Here is a 21,145-nt window from a genome sequence, read left to right as displayed (position 1 = left end):
TAAGTTATGCTTTCCGTGATGACGAGAAACCCAGTTGAAGTAAAAATGTATTCTGAAGACTGTTAACCTGAAGATGACCTAAAAAAGGTCTAAACATTGTTCTGTATTTTATTTTAATTAAAGTTTTAATACCCACACCAGCCGTCTTAAGAATACATTTACGTCATGCTTTATAGTTTTGCTTTCGTGTCTTAGTTTGATAGATGTAAGTATGAAAACACATATGTATTTACATAGAAATATATTAATTTTCTAAACTAAGTTCGATCTAAACAATAATGTTGCCAAGTTCAAAGATTATGTATACCCTATTTTTATCTCTATTTTTATACAATGCTCGGAGAAGACAATAAATTAGAAAACCCAAACAATGCACGGATGGATTGTTATTAAACAAACATCCTGATGTCAAATGGTAAAGATTTCTAACAAGTAAAAAAAAATAGCTTGAAAAGGTCCAGTCTAAAATTGCTGAGGAGGGTTTTCATGTGCGCATGCATGTACTGTGCGTAAGCTCGCGTAGTAAATACAATTAGGTTCTGAAATATGTAAATTATAGCTCTTAACAGCTGGGAAAGGCTGGTAAGTTTATGTTTTCTTATCTACATCCATGTGATGGCAGACATTTTTACGACAACGTAGAAAGGTCTATTTAAACGCAGCAGAAATGAGAACTTAATAATTAACATAATACTTTAACAGGTGTAGTTAGTTAGATAAATATACAAATACAGCAGGACGAATAAATATCAGAAATATGTAAGGAATACAAAACGTAATTTTTTCAAACTCAAATATTTTACGTAATTGTACTAATAACAATACGAACACCAGTTTTGTATGCGTCTTTCAGCCTTGTATATTGCGTAGTTGTCGTAAAAAGACAGGGAACCAATCAAACTACAAAATGGTACACAACGTCATTTCGTGAGTGAGTCGAATCTGCAAGCTACACTCAACAAGACACGGCGAACTGATTCTTCTGTACTAAATTTCTGCCAGTCCAGCTTCAAGTACAGTCATCCAGATCATATTTGCGATAATCCACCTCCAGAACTCTGTATATGTATCATAAGAAGGAGCTGAACCCGAAATTCCAAATCAAAGAATCTCTTTCACCAGCTGCTTCGTCTGACAGGAAGGTTAGTAATGACAGATCTAAATCACCTCTGTTTACCTTTTCAGTAAAATAATATTAATGTTTTAATAAGATTTCATATGTCATTGTTTAAAGATGTAAGAAGGTGGATTTTATTAGTCCGTTTATTCTGATACATTATCAATCTACGCGGGTTTTTTCTTTATATTCTAGGATAAAATATAAAATAACAAGTACATTTATTACTGAATTGTAATTATTAAGCTATTTAGACTTTTCCAAAGAGTTCTAAGACATTTAAAAAAAGTTTTAAATTACATACAGAAGGTTTTTAACACTCTAATGCCTTCCTAATTTCTAATACGCATTATTATAGTGCACGTTCAACACAGTGCTCATATTTTACATTCTGTTGCTTTATGATATATCTTAAAAAGTCAACTATTATATTTAGAAATTCTGAGATTAAACGACATGTTAAATTATGTGTGAAAAACCTCTTAGAAACAAAGTTGTCGCTTTTATTCTCTATGCAACATTAAAGTAGAAATGAAGAAATAAAAAGTTATTTAATCCCCTACATACATCAGTTTCGCCTAAAGAAGTTCATATGCAAACAACACCTTGAATTACCTTAGAAAGGTACCTATATTTCTAAAGCTCAACAATTACTTTGCGCGTTTTGATTAGCTGCAACGAATTAATAATAAATGAAACGATTTTACATGTACGTAGGAATGTATATGACTTGTTTCACTGTATACCGGTTTAAATAAGTAGTCTGTTTTAATAGGTGCAATTGATTTTCAAGTAACATGAACGAAGTTTCGTGTTTAAAGTCACCTTCGGTACACCATATGCATGAAAGTTTTTAAACAATTCAACACCGAGATACTCTTGTATAATCTATATGTATAAGTTAACAAGAGCTACATGCTTATGGACTCAAATTTCAGGATAAAATGAAATACGTAGCAATTTTTGGCAAATAGAACAACATTTGATCTTAAATTGACAAAGCTGGATTTTACTGGTAGTGTGTCAGCAAGTGAGCAGTTATTTACCTTTCTTCTCAGTGTGAAGATTCCTTCTGGTCATTCTGTCCATGATCAGTAATGTGTTAAAGCCATTTAAAAACTTCGTGGAGTCTTCATTTGCTTCTCTGCTCATTCATTATCTCTCTGTTCTCTTCGTTTGCTCTTTCAGTCCCTCTGCCTTTCTTCCCTACATATATATTCCTACTTTCTAACTCCCCTCAGCTGAAAAAAGCTGGTACTTTCTCTTAAAAATCGGCGTACATTCCTTCAACCAAATAAGGGTACATCAGTCATATCTTTTGCTTTGCTTGCGTGTACTCGCAAGAATCAGCTATACGATGACTTTACAGAAACGTTCAGTATTGGCAGTATTTACATTCATGTTGTGTTGCACCAAAAAGGAAATAAATTAGTTCTTCATTAAATAGAAATATAATAAATTTAGAATGTGCTGCAAACGAAATTTCACCACACAGCAGAAACCATGACATCAAAAAGGTAGGAAATTTTGTTTTGGAAGCTTGAAATGTCATGCAAGGCAATTGCAAGAAGCAGGAGCAACGTATCTTATTTTGCTTTGATTCAAATACTTTAAAATTATTTTTCTCTCATTGTTATTTTATCAATTTTAATCAAATTATGTAGTTAGGTGAAGAAGTATATATTTTTTTCAAAACAATCACGATTAAAACAACTCAGGATATTTAAATAACATTTTCTCCTAAGCTACACCATGTACTCTACTAGTAGCTTATAAAACAGTGAGATTTCAAGTGAGGTTCAAAAATGAATTTAGGCAATGAAGGTACTTGAATTTCAAGTTGTAAAGGTGTGGGAGCATTTTGATAAAAGCACCGTTTTTTATATAATGGGTGTTTAATAAATGTCTCGTCTTTAACTTTGCGTTAAAACATAGAAAGTATTCGAAACTGTTATTTCTATTTTGTGTATTTAAAATTTGGCTTTGTTTTTGGTTACTACTTTCAGTTTTACACTTTAATACCTCTCTTCACTTGCTACGAATAAAAAGAAATACTAATCTTTGTGCTCGGAATACCGGCATTACAGAAACAAACATAGTACTTGAAAAGCCACAAAATAACGATATTTAAATTTGCAATTAGCCATCAAGTAAAAACTTGTTTATTTTGATTTGAAACCAAAGCATTCACGTGTTATTAAATTCTACATTGATGCCCTTACAGTTACTACATGCAATAGCAAGAGATTGAAGGGTGCACTAGCCACTAGGTATCGAATGTTAGTTAAGTATAAATAAATATTTTCTTTAAACATAAGTTTTGCTATTACCACAAATAGCGAAATGGATAAGTATCCATAATAAAGTATAAAAAATCTTAGACAAGTAGTTAAATCACTATATCTCATAGCATTAACTAACTAAACTTTAACGTTATTAAAATTTTAATCAAGTTGTTTTGTTTAGGAATTGCTCTTTAACATATGTTAACGTTTTCAAAATTACATAATGAAAGCTACGCTACTAAATCGTTAAAAAATATGTTTTAACACATAACACCATGCCAAAACCACTGAAATAACGTAGCATCATCGAGTTTCTTATCAAAGCCGAAATATAAGATGTCAATGATACAGTAATAAATTAATGTGTATTAATATTTGAAAGTATATTTATCAAGGAATAATTATTTTTTGAATAGTAACTTTTTAGAATTTATGCAGTATAAATGAATCCCGTATCACATCAGAATTGACTAGGACATATTTATTTAAAGTTTGTGCGTTTTTTTCTTATAGCAAAGCCACATCGAGCTATCTGCTGAGTCCAACAAGGGGAATCGAATCCCTGATTTTAGCGTTGTAAATCTGAAAACTTACGGGGGACACTTGTTTAAAGATATAGAACAAAAGAATTAAATCATTAATGAGATATAGTAAATTATTTACTATTCCTTGTGACTTTTGTCGAAAACTTCAAAGATTTCCAGATAACGACTGATGAAATAAGGTTTAAAACAAATGATTAAATGTAAACAGATCTTTAAAACTGTTGGTAGTTTATAAAGTATTAATACTTCTGTCAAAGTCTATTAAAGATATTTTATCATAGAAAGGAAATTCATTAGTTTGTATATTGGTAAATATACTGATAATTAACTTAACATATACGAAACTGTGTTTTTTAAGGATTTTTTATTAATTTACCAATAAACTGTTGGTAGTTTATAAAGTATTAATACTTCCGTCAAAGTCTATTAAAGATATTTTATCATAGAAAGGAAATTCATTAGTTTGTATATTGGTAAATATACTGATAATTAACTTAACATATACGAAACTGTGTTTTTTAAGGATTTTTTATTAATTTACATTATGACAAATTTTATCACAATTCGTCTGAGCTTTCAAGATAGAGATTTTTACTCAGTTTATAATGTTTTCTTTTGTGTTTGTTTTATAAGGGTCTCCCATAAATGTAGAAGAACCTTCTTTGACCAAGTTCGTTTACTTAACAGAAAATAAAGCAGGAAATACTGATACACATTTATTATATGTTCAACAGAAGCTAATAGAGATTTACGTAGTTAAAGAAGACTATAAATGGAATCGTTAATGATAACATGTTTTAATAACTGAATTTTAAAGGTATCTATGTTACATAGCTTAAAAGTAAACACATATGTTTACTGAATTGTTTGTTTAGTTTTTGTGGGGAGAGTGATTAGGGTCCAGAATGGTCGGGTGGTTAAGGCACTTAACTTGTAATCTGAAAGCCGCGGGTTCGAATCACGTCACACCAAGCATGTTCGCTCTTTCAGTTGTGGGTACGTTATAATGTGACGGTCAATCCCACTATTCGTTGGTAAAAGAATAACCCTAGAGTTGGCAGTGGGTGGTAATGGCTAGCTTCCTTCCCTCTCGTTTTTACACTGTTAACTCAGGGACGACTAGCGCAGATAGCCTTCATGTAGCTTTACGCAAAATTCAAATACAAAGAAACCAACACACACGGTTATTAAACCCATAACTTTACTAATAGAACCCACTACCAATTTCTTCTTTTCTTATCAATAGATAAAACGTAGAATAATTAATTAAATGCAAAAACATTAATCGAGTTTTATTAAATACATCTCATAAAGTTCCACACAATGTTGATTTATCGAATAATTTCTAAAAATCAACCAAAATACTTCTCGAGTAACTTCTTTTTATTTCTGAAGTTTTAAAAATACAAAACTATCTTCTTATATTCATAAACTATCCTCGCGTGTAATTGTTGCATAGCTAATTTCTCTCTTTCAAAGAAACATACATGAATTAAAAATACAGTATTATTGAATTTTAAGAAGATTTATATTTATTCCATGATCACAGACATTTTAATGAATTAATGGAAGTTTCCAGTTTATGACGAGCGCAGATAGCCCTCGTGTATCTTTGCGTGAGATTCAAAACAAACAAACAGTTTATCACGTAAATATTACCTATCGAAGTTTGCTGTGTTATTAACATTAAATATCATTCTCAACGTGCGTTATTCGTGACGACATTTTATATATTTATAGAGATTTTCTTCCGTTTATGTCAAAATAGTATAACTATGAATATTTGCTGTACATCGTACCGAAACGTGATGCAGTATATATATATATATATAATCTGAAACGTAATTAGATCAATATATTACAGTTACTTTTGATCCTTCTGTATCAGTTATAAGCATTTCTTTTTGACGCCATATAATTTCCATATTCTAAATATTTCTGAACGCTGTACAAATAACAAAGAAGACATTTTTGTTGTTTTATTTTTCAGGCAACAGCTATAAGAAATGCTGGCACTCTTTTACAACTTATCCATTAGATAGTATTAATATAGACTACATGGCTATGTAGTGTTTTGTTTAGTTCTTTTAACCTGCATGTAATAGTGTTCAGTATTTAATAGATGTTACTTGTTATTCTTCAAATGCATTTAATCGCTCAAGATTAAAGATTTTCTTTTAGTTAAAGGATTAGAAGCTAAATCCACATGGAAGATTTAGTTATGAACTGCCTACTCATGATCTAAATGTCTGAAAGTTCCTATAAATATGTGTGGATGTTTCATTAATTACTTTCTCCTCATTTCTACGAGATAATCATTTTCTTCGTTATATTCCAAACTAAAGATAACGGAATAGAAATAATTACTTGAAAGTAATTAGATCGATAACACTTTTGATCATTTATAACAATGGCTAGAGTGTCACTAAACACTAAGATAAATTAGTTTACAAGAAACGGAGTTTTATTTGAAAATGTGAATACTTTTTCTGTTCTTTCTTTGTAAAGCTTGCTAAATTAAATCATTTGTCCGGAATTTCTATTTCGTTATCTTAAATTTAAAAAATAAATTACTTTGAAACTTTACTTACGATTATTCCTACAGATTTTTTATTTTTGGTTTTGCTAACATTAAAATTGATTAATGAAATACAGTAAACACTTTAATGAACCACTATTCAGGTTTACTGAATTTAAGATAGTGAACACATCTAGTTTTGTTCATACACAATTATACAGTGACAAGAAAATACAACAAAGTGACGAATGTAATCATATATCTGACTAATCAAAAATTATCAAAAGCAGCTATTACTGTTGGACCTTTCTGGCTACATATGTTTTCCTGCATGTAAAATATGCATTATTTAGAGAGAAAAAAATTAAATTCTTTAACTGTAAAACTATGAAAAATACGCAAACACAGATATCAGCAAAGCGTTTCGATCTGTGATTTTTCTTTTCATGAGACATTGATTAACTTACAGTAAGAAACTGTATAGGGAAAAAGTCTTGTGAATCAAACATAGAGAAGGTTTAATATTGAGTCAAAACAGAGAAATCGAAAAGTGGTAAATGAACACTAAAGAGCCAGAACACACAAAAATAAACATTTATTGGATATTGGATGAGTAGAATGAGATTCTCTGGTTATTAACTGAAAAAATAAAAAAAATATTTTACTGACTATTGAGAAAACAATGAAATGCTGACGAACGTTTTGCCTCTATGGAGTCTTTAATTGAATACCAACTAAATACACAAACCTTGAACAAGTGTTATATTAACACGAAGGCGTTGATACAGTACTGATTGATCAGAAAATTATTGCTTATATGCTAATTTCACACAATATTTTCACTAGTGTTCCATTTTGTTTAAATAAAAAATAATAACTAGGAAAAGCATAGGTTCATTTAGTATTCGTGGAAAGAATAAACTGGATAATTTTCATGACGTGTTATTGTTTGTTACAAAGCACAAATCTACGCAAAGATCTGTCTGTGCTCTGCCTACCAGGGGTAACTAAACCCGGTTTCTAACAGTATATTTCCGCAGACATGACGCTGTGCCACTGGGAATAGGGGAAATTTGAAGTGTTTTATCAGTGAAAGATATTGTATTTTGCTAAAACACTTCGACACTAAAAAGACGTAGTTTAGTATCACATTTCTCGAAATTCCTAACAAACAGAAGCTAGCATTGCTTGTTTAGATGCTCGAGTCACAATCTGTGGGTCGTAGGATCAAACGGCAGCTCCGAACGTGCTCTTTTTTCAGTTATGGTTCTCGTATAAGAATGTTATAAAGAATCAATCAATCTCACTCCTAGTTGGTAAAAAATTGCCAAGAATTGGTGGTGGATACATCCATCGGTTTCCTTCCCGCTGGTCAGCAGTTCAAAACTAGAGGTCCCCCGCTGAAATAGTAGTAAGTTTACGGATATACAGGGCCCGGCGTGGCCAGGTGGTTAGGGCGCTCGACTCGTAATCTGAGGGTCGCGTGTTCGATTCCCCGTCGCACCAGACATGCTCGTCCTTTCAGCCGTCGGGAGCGTTATATTGTGACAGTCAATCCCACTATTCGTTTGTGAAAGAGTAGCCCAAGAGTTGGCGGTCAGTGGTGATGATTAACTACCTTCCCTCTAGTCTTACACTGCTAAATTAGGGACGGCTAGCGCAAAAAGCCATAGTGTAGCTTTGCGCGAAATTCAAATAAAAACAAACAAATAAACGAATTTACAACGCTAGAATCAAGTGTTCGATTTCCCTCGGTGGACACAGCAGATAGCCAATGTTGCTTTACACTAAGAAAACAAGCACACAAACACAGTTCAAAACTAGCGACGGCGGCAGATACTTATAATATCTCAAAGCATATAAATAATCTCGTAACAGGATATTACTTTAATGTTGTTTTTAAGAACTTTTACTGAGAAAAAACGCATTATCCCTATCTTGCTCTTGCCGGCTGAATTTTCTTGAGCTGATTTCAGAGAATGTTGCCGCTTTTCAGTAACAATGAGCTAATATAAAGTAAAACGCAAAGTTGTAGCCCTATTTTAAACCACTTATTTAATTCAAAGGTGGTTTTGATTACTTTTTTCGTTGTCAAAGAGCCTGATGTATTAAAGTAATATTCCATAGTTGTAAAGAGAAAATACGAAGAATGGAATAAACCAGATGAAATTTAGTTTTGAATATATTAGTTAATAACTACTACAACTAAGGTTTATAAAGATAAGATAGATTTATAATTTGAAATGTTACGTTGCCAACAAACATAGTAAGCATAGACATGAGTTAACCTATATGCGAAAAGTATAAAATAATATTATTCAAAAGTTAAGAAAGCAAGCCATAAAATTAGCATTGATTTATCAGATGAATAAAATCCTCAACACTATCGTTAGATTTTCGCGATGTCAAAATAAACATAATCATCCTTTTAGCTATGAGGGCGTTGTATGTTTCGATTAAACCCCACTATTTGTTGCTAAAAGAGAAGTTCAACATTTGGCGGTGGGTGTTGATGACTACCTGCATTCCCTCTAGATTTACACTGCTATATTAGGGACATCTTGCGCTGATTGTCTTCGTGTAACTTTGCGCGAAAGTTCAAAACAAATTAAACAATTTTACGTACGCACGAGAAGTGTGATAACCCAGAAATTATTTTTGAAATTTTGAGTGTTGTTTTTTATTTTTGTTTAAATATGCCTAAGCAAATATTTCATATTACACATACAGACACAAGTATATGATACGCTACAGAAAGAGTTTGACCTAAAATATTCTAAACATATTTGGAATATGTTTCTTCCAAATTCAGTCTTATTTTTAATCCAAAGCTTCTGTTTAATATTTACTATTCTAGAGTACTCTTATTATTTGGTAGCCTATTCAAACACACACGCGATAAACACCTTTATTTTCCATGAGTAATCTATTATTTACATTATTTCAGTTACTATTCTTGAAGTGGTTGCACAGTTTATGATGTTTTGGTTGTATACCAGCATTAGAACGTGAATAATTTATTAAAATCGACAAAATCTGCCTAAATACTAAACTTTGTAGTTACTAGTTGAAGTTACTTTGACATTTTTATTGTTCTTTTGAGACTAAAATAAACTGAGAGACTCTTTGAAAGTGAATGTTCACATATAAAACTAGAAGTTTGGTTTGTTTCGAGTTTCGCACAAAGCTACACCAGGACTATCTGCGCTAGTCGTCCTTAATATAGCAGTGTAAGACTAGAGGGAAGGCAGCTAGTTATCACCACCCACTGACAACTTTTGGGCTACCCTTTTACTAACGAATGATGGGATTTACCGTCACTTTATAACACCCAACGACTGAAAGGGCGAGCATGTTTGGTGTAACGGGGATTCGAATCCTCGACCCTCGGATTACGAGTCGGGTGCAATAACCACCTAGCCATGCCGGGTCCGAAAAAATTATTAGCGATTGCAAAATATGTAAAACAAGTATTAAATTATTTAACAAGGCTCGTATTTTCATGTATCTGATAAATATATGTAATTTAAATAATCATATATACAGAAGTTTTAATGCAATATAATAAAAATATTTTAAATATGCAAATCAAAAAATTACGAGACAGCCGCAGCCAATGAAAGTTCGTGGCTTTGCGTAGATACTGTATAATAAGCCTTTTCAACACAAAGTGTTAATTCACTCAGGTTATATGTTTTCATACCGGAAATTCAGAGAGTAAAAGAACGACATATCCGGTGTACTTTAAGACATTGAGAAACAAAGAATTAGTTATCAACTCAGCCACTAGGACAATCCATAAAGAGATGTGCAACAACTCGCGCTCCAGCTACGGTGAGCAAAGTCCACTGTCTATTAACATGTGAAAACCCGGAAACACAAGGCAAGTGGCAAAAGCCGTACACTAGCTCCAGGCAAGACAGTCAAGAAAAATTTCTATCTGGAAACTAGTTCAACAAGATAAAGCATCTGGTCATAACTCTCGTTCAACCGTCAAATACTTCAAGTACTAGATGAATTGTGGAATGGTTGCTTTAGACGTGACAGCCTTACAACAGTGGTTTTCTTACAATGGAAAAAACAGTGCAAGATCATTGTCAAAATGCACGGTCGTCAGACAGGCCATAACCTGATGTGACAAGATAGACTGTAACGACGTGGTGAGACTCCAAAGTCGTTTTTAATATAACGTACCCAACTTGTGTGTGTGTGGTGAAATATGTCAGAATTCAGTAATTCGTAAATGACAGATTTCAAGAATTTCACTGAGAAGCTAAGGAAACACAGATTAATGCTATCACTATTCACTAAAATGTGGTGCGTAAACTATTAATATACTGTCTTATAGAACTAAAAGGTATCGGTCATATTTCCAGCTGATTAAAGTCCTATACTGCTTGGATATAGTAGTTTTTAATGAAAATGTTATCACATTTCTGTTGAGAAGTGGCATTTTTACATGTGTTGTTATTATTAACTCCTTATCAATCCAAACTACTTACATATATCAAACCTAACATTTTGTAACTAGTAATGATCATCATATATAATTAAATAGCTGGAAGAAATAAACTTAAACCACGTAAGGTAAACACTTTAAAAATGCCTAACCCATTAAAGATTGGGTTGGCAAATCACGATATAAATAAAATTTTTGTAAAGTTCCACTTTTACATAGTCCAATAAGGGTTACTACTAAGAAATAAATTTAATACTATATTATATAAATATTTTTAGACCAGTGCCGAATAAGCTTTTCGCCTAGCACTATTAGATACACTTTAACTATTAATATTGAAAGTAGTGTTGCCCTTTTGCAAAGAAAAGTTCGGAAATTGAACGAAATGTGTCGTCACATTTAGTAATACCGTAATTAAAACACATTTGGTATTATTGTTATGTTTCGTTATATACTTCATATCATAATATGCACAACATTTTGTGGCCTTTTGCATTTCATTGGTATTCCTCAAGCCGGATTGATAATAGTAGTAATAAATATTCGGTGCCAACATCTTTGATGTATTGTGAAAGTTACCGTTTCCACAGTATTACAGCATAAGTAAGCTCTGAATTTTAATTACAAGCTAGCTATTTTGACCCTTAACTCAGGAAGAACGCATATCATACGTCACCGGCCGCCTGAGTTATAAAGCAATTTCATTAGTATTCTTATAAGACTTGATTGAAGTTTAATGCTTACGGTTTCACTAAAGGTTTATCAAAATGAACTTGCGTAAAGGATTATAATGCTGACAAACGATGTTGCTAAACGTTTTTATAAAATATGCTGTTTCGTAAAAGCTTAATAAATGAATTCTTTACGAGTACTTCTCTGAGCCACAACAGTTGCTCGTGTTATGTTTTAATCTAAGATTTTTAATATAAAGTGAAATTAACCTCATTCAGTATTAATCCAGTCATTCTTGCAAAAACACACTTGAAATTCAAAATACCTGGTTATTATGAGTAAGCGTAAAAATTAAAGTGTGTTCCCATATAAGGCTTATTTCCCTTTCTTTTTGAGAGCCAGACATTTTAATGATATCAACTTAAAAATAATAGTCAACAAGCAACCTCACGTTCTGTTAAATTTAAATATAAATTTCTTTATTGGTAATAAAATTTTACTTTCACCCACGTGTAATTGCAAAAGATTTTCGGCAGATAATTTTGTCTGTTTGGTTGGTTTTAAGTTCCTAACTACACAAAGGGCTATCTGAGCTGTGCTATTTCGAATTTCAGCTCCAACAGCCTTTCAGTCAACCAATGATTTATTGTAAAGTAGCCATTTTACTTGTTTGTTGTTCAGTTTCCCCTGTGAGTATCAAAACAGTATTTTTAACATTGTTGGCCCTTAAGATTGCTTCTACGCCATCGGCGAGGGTGTGGAAGCACATGATTACAAACCAACTGCAAGTATCGTAACCTTGTGCTAGAGGTTTGAAAATAATTATGCATGATATAGTACACCCATCTTTTACCAAATAGGACACCATTTCTCCTCCAGAACAGCCCGAATTCTTCGCGGCGTGGATTCAACAAAGTGCTGTAAACATTCCTTACGGAATTTCGTCCATGCTGACTCGATAGCGTCATACAGTTCCTGCAGATTTGTCAGCCACACAAATTTACTAGTGTAAAAACCTCCCGTTTTACCTAATCCCAAAGGTGCTCTCCAATAATCTGTACAGTCCCCAGTCTCTTTCCAATAGTGCACTTTTATGCCAGCAGGATAATGCGCCATCTCACAAAGCATGCATTATCTCAAGCTGGTTCCACGAACATGTACATGATCAGCAACAATGCTTGGGTACGTTGTAACGTTCAAATGATACTCAATCGGTATTAAAAAGCCTAATGTGTGACAAGAAAACATTCCCCACACAATTACACCAGCAGCCTGTGTCGTTGACACAAGGCAAGATAGATAATCAGATTCGTCAGACCAGGCGACGTTTTTCCAACCTTCAATCGTCCAGTTTTGGTGATCCCTTGCCCACTGTAGCGTCATCTTCCTGTTCTTAGCTGACAGGAAAAGAACCCTGCGTGGTCTTTTGCTGCTGTAGCTTAACAGCTTCAAGGTTTGATACATTGTGAGTTCTGAGATGTTCTTCCCCACACCACTGTTGTAAGGAGTGGTCATTTGAGTATTAATGGCCTTCTTGTCAGCTTGAACGAGTCTGGCTGTTCTCCTCTAACATCTCTCATTAATAAGGTGTTTTCCCCCACAGAACTTCCGATCACTGGATGTTTTGCGTTTCTCACCATTCTCTGTAAACCCTAGTGACTGTAGTGCGTGAAAATCCCAGAAGGTCAGCAGTTTCTGAAATGTTGGAGCCACCACATCTGGCATGAATAATCATTTCCTGGTCAAAATCGCTTATATCACAAATCTTCCCCATTCTGTTGTTTAGTCGAACAATAACTGAACCTCTTGCCCATGTCTACATGCTTTACATAATGAGTTGCAGCCACATGATTCACTGTTTGGCTATTTGCGTTAAAAAATAGGTGTGCCTAATAAAGTAGACACTGAATATGTAGACAGTATTTTTAGAGTTTTTTATTTATTTTTAATTAAGAGATTTTTCTCACTGAACGCCTTAAAATTAATAACTTTTGCTCGAACTGGAAAAGTCGCCGAAAAAACATTGTTTATTTCTTTAGAAACAAAGGCTACTTATTTTTCATGAGGCTTTACTTCAACGTTTCAGTATTTCTTTGATTATAGGCTAACTCTATCTCTCGTTCCATGTTTATTGAATGAAATGCAATGGTATTTTCTCAATATGTTTCACCTTTTACTACACTTCAGTACACCAAAAGCCCTTAAATAGTATATTTTCGTGTTCAGAACCCTCTCTTTTGGAAATTTCCGCACCCCAGTGGCACAGTCTGCAGACTTACACTGCTAGAAACGCGTATCGATACCCGTAGTGTAAGCATTGGAAATTCTTCGAAGAACGAAATTAGACCTGATATTATATATTTGTTTGAATTCACTAAAAAGCACTGAAGTTAAGTAATGCTTGTCTTGATGAAAAACAAAATAATCTACGGAGTGTGAAAAGTTCAATAGAATATATTATCTTAGTGAACAAGTAATTTACTTGTGTTTTCTGAAAGTTTGAAATCGAAACATAAAATTCCTTATTTGAAATATATTGAATAGAGTGTTGTTGTTATTTATAAGTAAAAAATACTTCCTTGAGTAATTCTTTTTAACGTATTTTTGTTGGTTTGCAGAAAAGCTTTTGTAAGTATAAAGTATCCTGCAAATCGCACGTAATACTACGAGTAAATTTGTCTCTTAATCCAAATATATTGACAGGATAATGTGTTTATTTTATTGTACATTTAGAAAGTAGGTTGAAATCCAGTATGAATTTATCGTAGTTTCATCCATGCTTACTCGATAACTACGTGTTTGCAAAATAATAAGAGAATACATTGACAATTTTAAGGGACCACTGAGAAACGCTTAACAGACTACTACAGACAACAATACGAAAACAGAATACAGAAGTTTTCGTACAGAACATGAAATACAATTTTGGTGAAACATCACTCAGTGTGTAAAAATAATTCAAACAATAATGAAACACTTGCGCTCACATGAGCAAAATTGACTCAACTGTATGTGCGTATGAGTGTGTCTGTATGTTTTTTCTGTCTTATGAGTTATTAAACAACATACAATTACAAACTATTGATAGAATGTTTTGTAAGATGGTTTTTGTTATATATAGAATTAATGCAGTTAAATGAAATACTTTTTCAGACATCTTATAAAAGTTTGTTGTATTTTTTTGCTTGTACACAAGAATGAATAAAAGAATTTGTGTGTGTATGTGTATTTGAAGTAAATTACGTTTTCATTATTCTTTCATTGATAACAAAACTTCAAAGGTTAAACAGCTCTATGTTATTACAGAGCTCCCGTTTTCTGTTTAAGATAAAATGTGAAAGTATATATACATATATATATATAATTATAACTATTATACTCTTCTAATTTTATGTTAGAAATGTCAGACTTGAGTCCAACCTATTTTATAATATATAAAAATGAAACATTTATTCTAAAACCACTACTGATTTGATTAAAATATAATTTTAACAGCCTATTTCTAAAATAAATCGACTCCAATTGATAAATGTAAGGCTGAACAAATGTTTTTGTAGAAAATGCTGAAAACAATATATATTATAGACGGATGATGTGAGTATAGAAAACTTTTATTTGAAAATCAGAACACAAATAACGTTTCAACCTCCTTATGCCATCATCAGGTTGAGAATGAGATTTGAAAGAGTGGCCATTATTGATCACATGCCGTGAAGACGTCAGTAATGATAGGTATATAATTATAGGAGGCGCTGTAAATATTTAATCTGTAACTTGGTAGTTAACATTAAGGAATAATTAGTACAGATATAAAACTGCTACTTGGAGCTGGCTTAATGTGGGCTTAAGTTCTTGTATAAGAAGAGTTTTTTATACTTTTAAATTTGTTTACTATGGTTTCTTTAAGAACTTAATATGTTAGTGTTCTCTATGGTTATACTGTGGTTATTTGAAATACAACGAAAAGATTTATATTTGTATTAATTATTCCTTAATTTTAACTACCATATAATAGGTTAAATATTTACAATACCCTTATCATCTTTTATCATTAGTGGTGTATCCACAACAGATAATCAACAACGGTCAGTCTTACAAATCTCATTCTCAACCTGACATTCGACCCAAGGAGGCCGAAACGTTGTTATTTGTTTAGTGCTTTTCAAATAAAAATTTTATTATACCTATATCAGCCGTCTCTACTATGCATACTTACTTCATTTGTGTTCCTTGTCACCATTTTATTTCAATTTTTTATAATCATCACAGTGTTCCAAATTTGAACGCCGCAACTATTCAGGCTCATGTTACCGCCATTCCAATCGAAAACACGATTCTATTATGTTTGATATTAATTACAGTATATTAGAATTCGTACTGTATTGTTAGACAACGAACAGATCTCTTCATTAAAATCGAAAATATTGACAAACAAACAGGATATAATTTTCTTGTTATAAAAAACAAATTAATATGAGATTTAAAAAAACAATAGCTACACAGATTAAATTATAAATAACTGTCCATGTTTGTTGTTAAAACTATTATCTGAACACACTTCCTGAGTCAATAAAAAAGTTAATTGGCAGTGTACTTAGAAAAATTATGTAGACTTTTATCACTTCTTGCTATACTGTCCATTAACGATATCTTGTTAGAACTTTAAATCTATATACTGTTTTTGTTCTCGGGAATAACTTAAAAGTAACAAATTCTTTAAGTAAACTCTTCAAGTAGTTAGACTAATGTTAGTCTCAAATTTATATAATATTGTAAAGTTTGTTTCTTTGCTGCACAGTAAATCTCGGTTATTTTACTACTTGTTTCAGTTAATAAATAAAACAATAATAATGAACAATTTTTCAATCGTTAACGAATACTGGGATACGAGTAGTTTTATATGTGAATACTGAAGTAGTTAGTTTGATCAATATTCAATTAATTTTCATACTTTCCATCTACGTTTTTCTTTTTCTTTTGTTGTTGTTGTAAATATAGACAACCAGAATGGAAAATCTAAGTGGTGAAGACTTTGTGACCTGGCCAGACATGAGCTTAGCAGTTAATTCTAACGGAACCAAAGAAGACAATTTAACTGACATCAATGAGACCTGCACAAATCTTTACTGCATTCCAGATGAGGACTACATAGAATTAATTGAGGAATATATCTTTCCAACACCGTACGAGTGGGTTTTGATTTCCCTTCACATGACGGTATTCGTAGTTGGACTCGTAGGAAATGCCTTGGTCTGTCTTTCTGTATACAGGAATCTCTCCATGAGGACTGTCACCAATTACTTCATCGTCAACTTGGCTGTGGCTGACTTCCTCGTTATACTCATCTGCCTGCCACCAACCGTGCTGTGGGATGTCACAGAAACGTGGTTTTTCGGATCAGTAATGTGTAAGCTGGTAGTTTATTTACAAGTGAGTAAGAAATTTATTGTTGATTCTTAGATACATTAGGAAAATGACATAATGTTTAAAGTATAACTATATATATCTATATGAACTTAACATTTGAGTAATTTGGTCGTGCATCTACTGGTAAGTTGCTGCTGTAGCTACATTTAATTTAGATAATTCAACTGATATGTAACTTGATTGTTCGTCTACAGGTAAGTGGGCCCAGCATAGCCAAGCGTAATAAGGCGTGCGACTCGTAATCTGAGGGTCGCGGGTTCGCATCCCCATCGCACCAAACATGCTCGCCCTCCCAGCCGTGGGGGCGTTATAATGTGACGGTCAATCTCACTATTCGTTGGTAAAAGAGTATCCCAAGAGTTGGCGGTGGGTGGTGATGACTAGCTGCCTTCCCTCTAGTCTTAAACTGCTAAATTAGGGACTACTAGCACAGATAGCCCTCGAGAAGCTTTGTGCGAAATTCAAAAACAAACAAACAAATACAGGTAAGTGACTGCTGTACCTGAGTATAAGTTAAAGAATGACGCAAAGTGTAACTTTGTCGTTAATCTACAGGTAAGTCTATATTGTAAGTAAGCGCAGTTTATAGAACTCTACCAATATCTATCTCGGTTATTTATCTACAGGCAAGTCTTTGCTTTAACTAAATACAACTTAGAGAACCGAATTAGTCAATAACTTGTTGTTTTATCTGCAGATAAGCTGAGTACAAAATTATAGTGTATCAAATATATTTAATTCTTATCTTATTTAGACATGTGACTAGTGGGAAATATAGACAAAATATCTTATCAATAAAAAAAACAGAGGTTTCTCCGGTATACAGTTATTATAACAAGCTGTTAACAAAAATTACTTAGGTAAATCAATGATCTTAATAAAATAAAACAAAATGCTTAGAAGTAAGTACAATAACTTATTCTTTAACCTGAAGAATCCAATGCGTCAGTAATTGTGTTGAAGATCCCCTTTACCATCCGTGATGTTGAATAAAGTGCTCCATAGTATTAGAACACCTTGAGTAAATTGCATAATGAGTTTGTCTAAAGAAGAAACTCCTTGACCTGCAAACACTTTTAAAGGCCCATTCTATCTAGAAGTAAACTTAAGATCTCGCTTGATCTGCTTATAAGCTTAAGCTCTTTTAAAGTAAAGTTCCTATGAGTGTAAGACAAAATAACCATTTGACCTACAGGAAACTGAAATAATTCGCTTGGCGTTGCGTATGATTTTTAAGAACTTCAAACATCTTAGACAGGACTAAATTGAAAAATACGCTTAATAAAAAAGTTAAATGAAAGCCCCATTGTAGCTGCAAGTAAACTGGTAACCTGCTTAATCTGAAAGTAGAATTAAGGTGTATTCTAATTACAAGTAACCTGGTAACCTGCTTAATCTGAAAGTACTAAGTAACCTGGAAAGTAGAATGAAGGTGTATTCTAATTACTGGTAACTTTAATCTGAAAGTAGAATGAAGGTGTATTCTAATTACAAGTAAACTGGTAACCTGCTTAATCTGAAAGTAGAGTGAAGGTGTATTCTAATTTCAAGTAAACTAGTAACCTGCTTAATCTGAAAGTAGAATGAAGGTGTATTCTAATTACAAATAAACTGGTAACCTGCTTAATCTGAAAGTAGAATTAAGGTGTATTCTAATTACAAGTAAACTGGTAATCCCCTTGATTTGAAAGCAAGATAAATATCTCATTCTAGCTGATGTAACCTAGTAACCAACTTAGCTTGAAAGCATGAAGTTCTCATTCTGATTGTAATACAAATGAAATGATGAATTTTATATTAAATGAAAGTAAACTGGAAGAATAATTTTGCAAGTGAGGTGAAGTTTGCAATCAACTAACAAGTAAACTTAAAAATCATTTCATCAATAAAATATTTCTCACCAATTAAAGTTGCAAGTTGTAATACCATATATTCGGGACTCGATCCCTGCGTTCAGTAGAGTGCAATTAGTCCATTGTGTAGCTCTATTAAACAAAATCTCGAAATAAAAAGATCTGTCAACTCTTACCTTTATATCTACTTTAATAATAAAGGAATCAAGAATAACAGGTATAATATTTTATTTTTCCGTTACAAAATATATTCCAATTACTTCAATGAGAAATAACCATTTTTTGAAAAAAAGATAATAAATGCAACGCCAAGTAAAAGACTCACCCACGGGAATGAGAAGTAACTTGGGCATATTGCATAATAGTTAAGGACCTCGGCTCGTAATCTGAGTGTCGAAGGTTCTTATTTTCGTCACACCAAACACACTCGCCCTTTCAGCCGTTAGAGCGTTATAATGTGACGATAAATCTCACTATTCATTGGGAAAATAGTAGCCTAAGAGTTGGCGGTGGGTGGTGATGACAAGCTACCTTCCCTCTAGTCTTACACTGCTAAATTAGGGATGGCTAGCGCAGATAGCCCTAGTGTAGCTTTGCGCGAAATTCTAAACAAACAGAAAAGCTGCATAACGGTATCGTGTTAGCTCTGTTAATTATGCTTATTTGATAGCGCCACCAATGTATTTCTATTTAAAATATTTTTAAAAGTCTTTCTACGGGAGTTCGATATATGCTATTATAAAATGGGATTTTGTGTTGTTCGTATGGTACGAAATAAACACATCTTACATAATTACGCGTGTTATTTGTAATTAGTCGTTATAACTAAGCATCTTTAGTATTGCCAAAGGTTCATAAAGAAATCGTACGTCCATAATATGGGATCACTTAATCGAGAACTTGTTTGAATCTACTAATAAAACCTGTAGAAAAGCAATTCAGAATTGAATAATAAGTAAGTAGAATATAATACGTCGCAGACTTCAATGCAGGTTTATTCAAGATGACATAGTAAACGTTTTCTTCTTAGCAGAACAGATATTTCTTCAGAAAGTCAGATTTAAAATGTTAGAAAATGCAATTAAAAGGACCAAGTATTCAGCAATAGTTTCCAAATATGACACATAGATAATGTTATTTTGAAATTTTAATGAAACAAAAGTCCTCTTTTACGTAAGATTACGGACTTACAACATTAAAATCGGGGTTTCGATTTCCCGCGTTGGACACATTAGATATTCCAATAGAGCTATGCTCTGAAAAAAAAACAAATGAATAAATAAAACGGAACACTTGGAGTATTTTACTTCTGTTCAACTACAAAGATTAGTAATAGTAGTTAGGGTTACCTATTCTCAATAAGGACGTTACTTAATGTACTGTAAGACCTTGGAACAGCTTTTTTTGGTCATTCTAATAGCCATCATTAGGTATTGTCACATAACACTGACCAGAAACTACTTCATTCATCGTTTATCATAATCATATTATACTAACCATCATTAGAGACTGTCCCATTACACTGTAATGGAATTACTTTGTCTTTTGTTGACCTTTGTCATTCTAATAGCCATCCTTAGGTATTGTCACATGACACTGACCAGGAACTATTTTATTTTATCGTAGATCATATTCATATTCTATTGACCATCGTTATATGACACTATTATGTTTGTTTGTTTGTTTTTCAATTTCGCACAAAGCTACTTGACGGTTATCTGTGTTAGTCGTCCCTAATTTAGCAGTGTAAGACTAAAGAGAAGGCAGCTAGTCATCACCACCCACCGCCAACTCTTGGGCTACTCTTTTACCAACGAATAGTGGGATTGACCGTCACAATACATCGCCCTCACGGCTGAAAGAGCAAACATGTTTGGTGCGACAGGAGTGCGAACCCGCGACCCTTGGATTAAGAGTCGGCTGCCTTAACCACCTGGCCATGCTTGGCCACCATTGATGGCATTTAAGTGTTAAATACAACTTGGTGATTGGCAGTAAAAGAAATATGTAAGTTTTAAACACTTTGTCCGTGGTGTCACAACACTACATTATAAGTTATTCTTATATTGTCACTAGATCAAAGTTCATTTTGTGAAGAACTGTCAACAAAGCATGGCATTATACAGCACAAATTAGTTCAAGCCTTACATGTCTCCATAAGGAACAGAAACGTTTTATCCTCAGTAAAACGGATATATTGTTTTTTCAAAGCCCCCCCGCTAGTACAGCAGTATGTCTCCGGATTTACAACGCTAAAATCAGGGATTCG

At 32.9% G+C, this 21,145-nt stretch overlaps 1 protein-coding gene across 1 annotated transcript in view; it reads left to right on the top strand.

Moving 5' to 3' along the window:
* Nucleotides 1–962: 962 nt before the first annotated feature.
* LOC143228057 (orexin/Hypocretin receptor type 1-like) overlaps nucleotides 963–21,145 on the top strand; it is a 63,613-nt gene continuing 43,430 nt past the window's right edge. Inside the window, exons 1-2 of the mRNA XM_076459396.1 lie at nucleotides 963–1,142; nucleotides 16,595–17,026. Coding sequence (XP_076315511.1) covers nucleotides 1,065–1,142; nucleotides 16,595–17,026 — 510 coding nt within the window. The 5' untranslated portion in view covers nucleotides 963–1,064. The remainder of the gene's footprint in view (nucleotides 1,143–16,594; nucleotides 17,027–21,145) is intronic.

The sequence above is a fragment of the Tachypleus tridentatus genome, chromosome 10 (genome assembly GCF_004210375.1).
Source record: "Tachypleus tridentatus isolate NWPU-2018 chromosome 10, ASM421037v1, whole genome shotgun sequence".
Lineage (NCBI taxonomy): Eukaryota > Metazoa > Arthropoda > Merostomata > Xiphosura > Limulidae > Tachypleus > Tachypleus tridentatus.
This window is presented reverse-complemented; position numbering and strand designations above follow the sequence as displayed.